Source organism: Protobothrops mucrosquamatus, unplaced genomic scaffold (genome assembly GCF_001527695.2).
Source record: "Protobothrops mucrosquamatus isolate PMUCROS unplaced genomic scaffold, P.Mucros_1.0 scaffold919, whole genome shotgun sequence".
Lineage (NCBI taxonomy): Eukaryota > Metazoa > Chordata > Lepidosauria > Squamata > Viperidae > Protobothrops > Protobothrops mucrosquamatus.
Window position 1 is genome coordinate 59,399 of NW_015387170.1, and position 9,982 is coordinate 69,380.

General features: G+C 36.4%; 1 protein-coding gene across 1 annotated transcript in view; it reads right to left on the minus strand.

Moving 5' to 3' along the window:
• The window catches only part of LOC107290544 (rho guanine nucleotide exchange factor 28-like), a 33,951-nt gene that overhangs the window by 10,347 nt on the left and 13,622 nt on the right, over positions 1 to 9,982 (minus strand). Inside the window, exons 2-3 of the mRNA XM_015819428.1 lie at positions 5,681 to 5,822; positions 3,901 to 4,194 (exon numbers count right to left, since the gene is read on the minus strand). Coding sequence (XP_015674914.1) covers positions 3,901 to 4,194; positions 5,681 to 5,822 — 436 coding nt within the window. The remainder of the gene's footprint in view (positions 1 to 3,900; positions 4,195 to 5,680; positions 5,823 to 9,982) is intronic.

Here is a 9,982-nt window from a genome sequence, read left to right on the forward strand (position 1 = left end):
TGATGATGATGATGATGATGATGATGATGATGATGATGATGATGATGATGATAAAGTTGAAAGGGATCTTGGAGGTCATCTAGTCCAACCCCATTAGATTTTGCCAATGAACAAAAAATGATGATAAACAAAGGAAAAAGTAGAGGAGAGAATAGAGAGAAAAATAAGAAATAGAGCTGCAGTAAAATAAAAATATATAAAAAGAACAAAGATACAGAAAAAAGAATGACTTATATGACTCCTTTTATAGCGAATGCAAACACAAGTTCAATTGTTACTCTAAAAAATAACATCCATTTTTATAGTATATGAATATTGCTAGTCATCAAATCTATATATTGTAATTTAATTTGGACAGATATTTCAGGGATCCCAATTTAGATCACAGTCAAAAGTTTAAGTGACTTGCTTAGTTGCTCCTATGGCAGGAAGAATCCAGCTATAACTAAGCTCATTTGCAGTTCATCTCAAAAATCCTGATCTGCCAAGGAACATAAATCCTTTCTATTTGTTTATTAAATTTGTAAACATTCTGCTATAAAGGCTACTTCTTTACATTGATTTAATAATATTGTTTTGTCTACATTTCAATTATTCTACTGTATGGACAGTATGTGGCAGCAGCTTTTTTCCACAAGTACGGTATACTAAATTTTGTTTGTCCGAACTACTTGTTTCCTGTACATACCTTGGATTGACCCAAAAGAAATGAAAGGATCATAATATTATTTTTGCTCTTTATAAATATTTTTTTTAATCAAAATAGATGGATATCTCACACAGCACACTTTCCTAACCAGCCAGATGTCTGAATCGCCATGGCATCAAAGGAACCCATCAGTGAGCCCCCCACGTTTCATTCTATTTTACTGTCCACATGATTACTCAGGCTTACAAGACGGAACGAAATGTATAGTGAATGTATATATGAAAAGTATAACATGCCTTAGCTTTAAGGCAAAACTTGTAACGTGAAGTACTTTAGCACTGAGCTGAGAGAGGCAACCCTAAGAGAAGAAAACATAAGTAAATCTAGGTTAGCTAAGAAAGACTAGAGTTACTTAAACTGTACTTTTTACTGTTAAGACTACCAGAACTCTAGAGCCGTGATGGCGAACCTACGGCACGGGTGCCAGAGGCGGCACTCAGAGCCCTCTCTGTGGGCACGCATGCCGTCATCCCAGTCCTAGGCCTTCAGCTGGGTTTTATAAATCCTTCTCACTTTAGGCCTCCGCCGCTGTGTGCAAACAAAAAAAAAGATTCAATCAATCAGTCAATTTCAACTTCTCATGGGAAAAAAAAGATCTTGAAAAGTTGGAATTGATTGATTGAACTTTTTAGTCCCACCCAGTCTGCTGTTACCACCACAGCCACACCCACCCAATGGGCCACACCCACACAATGGGCCACACCCACCCGGCAGCCGGCGATGCATAATTGGGTTTTGGGTTGCAGTTTGGGCACTCGGTCTCTAAAAAGTTCGCCATCACTGGTCTAGAGCATCTGGGATGGTCCTGAGATGCTTGAATTTCAGCTTTCAACAACTCCACAGCATGCACAGATCATGCTAGCTGAAGAACACATGAAAGTAGCAGTCTAATATATATGAAGGGAACCCATTGGGAAAGGGAGTTTTAGTTTGGCCTTTATTTAATGTTTGTCACAAAACTAATTAGGAATTTCTCCAGATTTCTGCCAGTTTCATCTCACAGCATTCCTGGAGATGATTTGCAAACCAATTGAAAGAAAGCATTGTAACATGGTCTTGCACTTTGGGAAGATGGGGAGGTGAAGAGCCATATTATTCATCACATCATACTGTGTAACAATAAGTGTTTTATAATCCTAATATAATTATGTTCTGTATGAAACTCTTTAGGAGAAAAAAAATTAACTGGAACTAAATAAACTGGATTTTACTTTCTTACAAAGGCAGGCACTAGACACAATTATGGACCCTTATGAGAATCGAAGTGCTTTCTTAGCCCAATTTCACTAGCAGCTATCACTTTAAAAGAAACCCAGCTTTGAGAAATGTCTTGGCATGAAACTTAAAGTCAAGTTTCAGAAGGTCATATATAAGATCTTTTTATGTAATCTTTCTGATTCCACATAATTTGTGAATTGCATATCTCAAAGTATCCAGAAGAACGTCTGTGGAGATTCTCAGTCATCAAGGTCATGGTTGTCCCAAACATGCTTTTTCAAGAGGCAACTGGACTTCATTTTTCTTTGAAGACATTTCACTTCTCATCCAAGAAGCTTCTTTAGCTCTGACTGGATGGTGGGGAGCTGAAGAAGTTTCTTGGATGAGAAGCAAAAAGTCTTCAGAGAAAAACAAGAAAGTCCAGTTGCCTCTTGAAAAAGTACCTTTGGGACTACCCAGAAGAACATTTGTAACTCTTAAAGTATTAGACTAGAACTGAGAACTGAGACAACGCCACTGTCAATCATGGAAATCACTGACTAGCTTTAGGCCAGTCACTCTCTCCCAGCCTTACCTGCCACACAGGGAGACAGAAGTTCTATGTATATTGCTTTCAGTTCTGGATGGAAGGCTAGATAAAAATTTTAAAAGCACATATAAATAACCCAGAATCTACTTTTGCTGAAGAATTCCCATACATAAACAAAAATCCAGGTTTTCAATTGAATTCAAAATCCAAACCTAACCATTTATATTTTGTGCCATAATTATGATAGTACAGGTAGTCTTCAACTTACAATCACAACTGAGCCCAAAATGTATGTTAAGTGAGTTTTGCCCTAATTTATGATCTTCCTTGCCACAGTTGTTAAGTGAATCACTGTAATGGTTAAGTTAGTAACATAGTGGTTAAGTGAATTTGGTTTGCCCATTGACTTTGCTTCTCAAAAAGTCACAAAAGATTATCACATGACCCCAGGACACTGCAACTGTCACAAATGAGTCAGTTGGCAAACGCCTGAATTTTGATCACATCACCATGGAGATGCTGCAATATCATAAGTATTAAAAAAATGGTCATAAGTCACTTTTTTCAGTGCTGCTGTAATTTTGAACGGTCACTAAATGAACTGTTGTAAATTGAGAACTACCTATATGAAACACAAATCATATCCAGTAAAGGTTAAATCAATCAATGACAAAGCATTAGGAGTTGTAATAAATGTGTTGTTGGTTACCAAAATTCCTGCACTACAACATTCTTTTCACACTTCAATGCAAAGGATGTCTCCTTTTGTTTATATAATACGAACATATTATTACATAACAATTTTAAATTAGAAAAAAGGTTCACCTGCTAGTAATCAAAGTGAAAACATCATATTAGCACCATATTAATCTTGTTAGCAGGCTTTGAATTGTCATCAGTTGCTGTGAAGCATTATTCATGAATTGAATTAGATGTACTAAGGAAACAACTTTTTTTAAACTATCAAAAAAAAATCTGGTCACTTTGTAATGTTCCTAGCTCATTGGCTGTTTCATATATTAGCAGTAATAGGACACAAACCAGTTTAGAATATTCAGTTTAATTTCTGGTGCCTAATTTAATTTTACAATTTAAATTTAATTTCTGTTGTACTAGTTGTCTTTGATCTTTATGCTGGTAATATATACAAAACAATAAGAATCAGAATACAAGAGAAAAGAATAAGTAAAGCTTAAGTAAAAGAGTGATGTAACAGTAGAGATATAGTAGAATCAAGGAGGTACAGCTTCAAGTCCAACCCCAATTGTGGATGATTTTGGTACAGATATTATGCCCAATCTACCTCACAATTTTATTGTGATGGGAAGAAATGGGAGGAAGGAGTGTTGTATATTCAACTTCAAACTGCTGGATAAAAGGCAGGATCTAATTCTAATTACACACACTATAAAAGAAAAAAATAAATTAAATGAGAATTACTTACCATCTTCTGTACTATTCCCAATAATGTTCCAGGAAGATGGAATCTCTTCATAGGCCATGGCTAGCATAACATCACGATCCATTGACTGCAAATCTCTTTCGATCAAATCAAACTGACTGAGAAGTGTGTGATGACTAGAGGGAGTCAGACAGTTGGCCTTGCTCACCAAAAAACACGCTAATTCACATGCAATGTCATGCTTGAAGGTAATAGATGAGGAGCCCAGAATCAGAAATTCACTTTCCTTTCCATACATAACCACAAAGACAGAAACATCTTCTTGTTCTCTATGAGCTGAAAAAGTATAACAGTTAAATGTTATATACTCAATACATGCCTCTACAAAAATATAATTTATTGCCATTTTTAAAAGTATGAGAAATTGGAATTAAAGTAAGATTCCATTCTCATATACTATATGTGCAGGGAAAAAAATAAACAATTGATAGTATTCATCATATAATATACATATATATATACACTTGACTAAAAATACATAGGCAATGCATAGTAGCATTAGAAGTAACAGAAAGGTCGATATATTTTTCAGAGGTTGATATATTTTTCCGTTGTCAGTTGCCTTACATTGCTCCTTTTTATTCAGTGCAGTCTGCATTGTCCCCTTGAATTGGGATGCAAGTGTTATTAATATCCAGCCAAAACACCAACTGGTCCAGGCAGAAAAACATGCCAGAAGAACATGCCACATTATGTTAGCTGAGAATTCTGGAATTTATGGTTAAAACATACATAGAGTTGCCCCATCAGCAAAGGTGCTGTTATTAATACAAACACAAAGGTTTGTATTACATGAGCTTTATCTGATCACCAATGTGACACAGTATGCCAGGTTGCGACTGCCTGGCCGTGCACCTGATAACTACAGAATCCAGGTTGGTCTATATCCCCTTTACTAGAAGATAAAAAAATAGGGTAGATAATGCATCAGAACAATATAGGATTGATTTTCAAGGAGAAAAATCCATCAATGTGGCCAGTAGGAGTCAAGAATGACTTAATAGCACATCATAAATCAATCAATCAATGCTTGAGGAAATAGCTAACAAAAAACTATAAAAAATAGCAAATTTTATAAGTCATGTTTTTATGAGGCTTTAGATTGGAATATTCAAATACTTTGGTCACCTAATGAGAAGGAATGACTCACTGCAGAAGAGCCTAATGCTGGGAAAGATTGAGGGCAATAGAAGAAAGGGACAACAGAGAATGAGGTGGCTGGATGGAGTCACTGAAGCAGTAAGCGTGAGCTTAAATGGACTCCAGAAGATGGTAGAGGACAGGAAGGCCTGGAGGAACATTGTCCATGGAGTCACAATGGGCCGGACACGACTTTGCAACTAACAACAACAGATTGGAATATATATTGTAAATAAAAGGTTTTTATTACTGATGCTTTAAATGGTATATATTAAGTAGGATCATAAATAATGCTTGGACTTGGAGAAGAAGAAACTAAGCAATGTGGAGAATTGTAGTACTCCTAAGAATTAGTACTCCTAAGAAAATGTTACACATTTTGGGAAACTCAAATGCCATTTGTTGCTATGCTCAGCCAGTTATCTGGAAACAAACCTTACATCCTAGCCCAGCAACTGTATGTGAGAAACAAAAATATAGAATTTTTGTCCCTCCCTTGCTGCTGTTTGGCTTCCGTTGTGATGATAATTAAATAATCAATCATTAATAGCCCTTCCAAAAAGAGATTAAAATGCTGCAATAGGAAAACAAATGGACAATGTAGCAGAGCTATGCTACTCACCTGGAATGATAGATTCAAGAGTGTTTTCAGTAACTTGCTTAGCAAAAACCACATGTTTCTGTATTGATCCTTTGTAAACAAAGTAAAATTCAGCCTCCTCTGGAAGAATGTGGTCAAACTTTCCATATATAATAGTTTCTCCCTAGAAAATGGACATTTTTAATGCTATATCACATAATATAAATATTTGTAATTACAGAGAGCTGGCAATACAGACTGGGCATATTCTATTTAACATGGTTAAAGTTTTCACACTGAAATCAGTGAGGTGGAAAATGTTTATTTGTAGACAGATTATGATAAAAGTTTTGCAGTTCAAACCAGGATTTACAAAACTATAAACAAATTACACTTTTTCTGAGCAACTGAAATTAACAAACCAAAAACAACCCCATTTCAAAATAATGAAATATACAAGAGAGCAATAACAAAGAATCAGATCTGTTTGGGGGAAGAAGTATAGATGGAGCTGTGTTTCCTTAAAAGAAGAACTGCATACTTGTTGCTACTGTTACTTTTAATAATATAGTCAGGGCTTTTTTTGTCATAGAACGCCCAGAATGGAGTTCCAGCACCTTTTTTGGATGGAACCTTGTAGGGTAGGCAAGCGGCTGTATGACATGTGTGAGTTCCAGCACTTTTTTTTTTTTTACAAAAAAAGCACTGAATATAGTCAATAGTCAACAAAATTGTCCTCCTCTGACTGTAGCAACTTGTTAACAAGAAAAGAAACAAAAACAAATACTTCAAAATATCTTTTTAGCACACAGGCCTTCAACTCAATTCCCCTGGATCAAAAGTCTTTACTTTTCAGAGAAAAACTATTTGAAACAAAATGCCAATAGTGGACAGTGTCAGATATTCCCTCCTCTTCCTTAAAATCCCCTCTATAATAATACATATTTTCTTATTCACGCATTTCAGAATACTAAGAGAAAATGTATTTAATTAGGGTTCACACATTACAATATGCTATGTGCTGTATGTTTCTTTTACCTATATTTTACTGAATAAGCAAGTATGGCTGGATTCATACAATCTACTAAGGCAAAACCAAACAAATAACTTCTGATGGTGTAAAATTTCATGGCTGGCATCAATGAAGCAGTGATGAGCTTTTGGGCTAGATGCCTGTGGTCCCCTTTTCTTTTGTTCTAAAACAAGAAAACTAGACTATGGCTATCCAGGCTGAAAGCTCATCGCTGCTTCAAATAATATTTGGGCTTACAGTGTGAAAACATGCATGCATTAATAGGTATATGTATGTAACCAATTGATGTGTATGAATCAGTGGGCATTCATTAAGAGATTCCATCACACCCAACATATATACTTAACCACATTTGATATGATTTGAAAAGCAAAGCCACAAAGAACTCTCTGGAACACCTAAAATTAGACTGCGTGCCATGTATTTCTACTATTGTTTTAAATAGAAATTAACTTAAATAGGACTTTGGGACTGTTTGCTGAAGTAAAGAGAAAATCTAGTATTTAAACACTAAGCAAGCACTAAGTAGAACATATCTTTTTATGTATGAATTATTAGGTTCAGGGTATACATAAAACCAAATTATGTATTTCCCTTGTCTCCAGATAACAATACAAGTGCACCAATATTACACTGTTTTTCTAACCTCTGCAAGTGCCAATTATGAAATGTAGGCAGGACTCCATGTCATCCCAGCTATTCTTTAATTAAAACATTACTGAAGAGTACAGCCACAGTCTTTTTGAACCAAGCTGGACAATGGATAAGACTGACAAACCTTGGCATGAAAGCATAAGGCTCCATCACTCTACAGGCAACACCCAGGTCTAGCTTTACTTCTGATGCAAAGTTGGTCTTGCTTATTTGCTATTTGGGTGTGATGGGTGAACAGGATACAAAAGAACTAACTGATAATGAATCAGATGAAACTTAGGAAATGACGACTGACAAACTTTATGAACAGGAGTAATCATCACCAAGAAATTAAATCTTTCATATATTATGCCTTAGTATGCTCTGGTCCCTTTTTTTCTGAAAATAGATTGTATTACTAATAAAACAGATTATATTATTCCATCAAATGAAACCAAAGTTCATTTATAGAAAAGACATTTCCAAATGTGCATTTTCCAGGAAAAAAACATTTTTGAATGAGGTTTATTTTACCCATTTTAGCCAAGTTGAAATTCTAACTATTCTAAATAAAATTCAGGATAGTAATTTCTATGCAGGGATCTCTAAAACATCCAGAATGTTGTTTTTTTTTGCAGTTAGCACAGTATGCATGTGTAAAGTTTGTACATTACACATCTAGAAATAAATATCAAATCAAGTGCATAACTGGAAATTTAGGAGAGGACAATCACAACTTGACAAAAAAAGTCAATGCAAGTGTCTAAAGCAGTGGTGACTAACCTATGGCACTCACGCGTGCCAGAGGCGGCACTCAGAGCCCTCTCTGTGGGCACACGTGGCGTCGCCTAAGCCCCGCCTCCCCCCATGCCCCCCTCCTCACCAGCAGCCCTCCTGGAGGAGAGTTGCCCCCGGCACGGTCCATGCAGAGCAGCGCAGCCAAGAACATGACAGCTGGGCAGCAGGGACAAGACTCCGCCCTCACGCCCCATCGTGCGCAGTTGATGCTGCGGGGCGTGGGTGAAGGGCGTGGCTACCATGGCGCTGCAGGGCCGTCTGGGCGATCTGCTGCGGCGGGCCGTGGAGGCGGTAGGTGGCCCTGTGGGCGAGTGGGGTGGGGGCAGAGTGAGCAGGGGGCGTTTTTGGGGCACTCGGTGTCTAAAAGTTTCGCCATCACTGGTCTAAAGTGTTTTTGATGAAATGTAACAAAGTTTAAAGTTTTCACTTATTCCATGGCCTTTGATAGGAAAATGAAAGCTAAATGAACTGAATAGAGTATTAACAGAAGATCATGTTTTACAACAGAAAACTAAAACTAGACTAAAGTACTATAAAAGATAAGTGAAGTGAAGATAAGTGAAGAGTGAACAATTAATGGAAAACCACTGAGAACATTTCTGAGGTACAGACTCTTGCAGGAACTTAATATATTTACTAAATACATTCAAATAAAAACCCCAATATAATTTCCATTATTATTATGGTTACTCGCACAGTCAGTCAGATGTTTAGACTGGATTTGGCATTTTTATCAACCTACTGAGTCCTTCCAAAGGACCCAGGATAAGCAGATGTTGATGTTTCATTGTGTTAAAGGTATCATTGCAGGATGTAAACTATTCCAAGTAAAGCTGCCTTTTGCAATTGACTGATGGTGATTTTGTCAATGTCAATGGTGTTTAAGTGGTGCTCCAGTTGTTTTGAGATTGCACCAAGGCACCTATTACTATTGATACTACTTTTGCTTTCTTTTGCCACAGTCATTCCATTTCTATTTGCAGATCTTTGTACTTTGTTATCTTTTCCAGTTCTTTCTCTTCTATTGTGCTATCTCCAGATATTGCAATGTCCACTACCCAGACTTTTTTGTCTTTCTTATCAACAATGTTTAGTCTGGGATATTATGTGGCAGATGTCTGTCTGTTTGAAATCTAAAATCTTGAAGCACATTAGCTTCTTCATTTTCTATTATTTTCTCTATTTTATAATCCCACCAGTTCTTCCTTGGAAGCAAATGATATTTCTTACAGATCTTCCAATACACTATTATTACTATGTCATGCCATTGCTTGTAGTCAGCTTGAATAATCTTCTTGCAGTAACTAACCAGGTGGTCCACTGTTTCCTCAGCATCTTTGTAGAGGCAGCATTTGTTGACTGTTATTGTCTTCTCAATTCTGACTTTGTATTCATTTGTTCTTAAGCCTTGTTCCCTGCATCTCTTTCTTCAGCTTTCCTGCTCTTAGCCATTGCCAGGTCTTGTTGTTATCTACTCTGCCTGCTATATTTTTTATGTACTGGCCATGTAATAGGTTGACTTGCCATGTCTCTTTTCTGTTTTTAATTTGGTCTTTCTTGTAGGCCAGGTTGGTCTCTCAGTAAGCCTTCCTGGTATATTAGCATCAATGTATCTTCTTCACTGTCCTTCAGATATTCTTACAAAGCCTTTTTTCTTCAACTATATTTATTTATTTATTTATTATTTATTTATTTATTAATTTAATTTATATCCCGCCCTTCTCCTTCCGGACTCAGGGCGGCTAACAACCAGATAAAACACTAATCCCCAAAAAACTACAAATTTAAAAACATAAGTAAAATCAAATATTAATAATTTGGTCGAATTAATTTAAAAATTGCTTTAAAACCCCATTAAAATTTTCCCCTAGGCCAGTCCT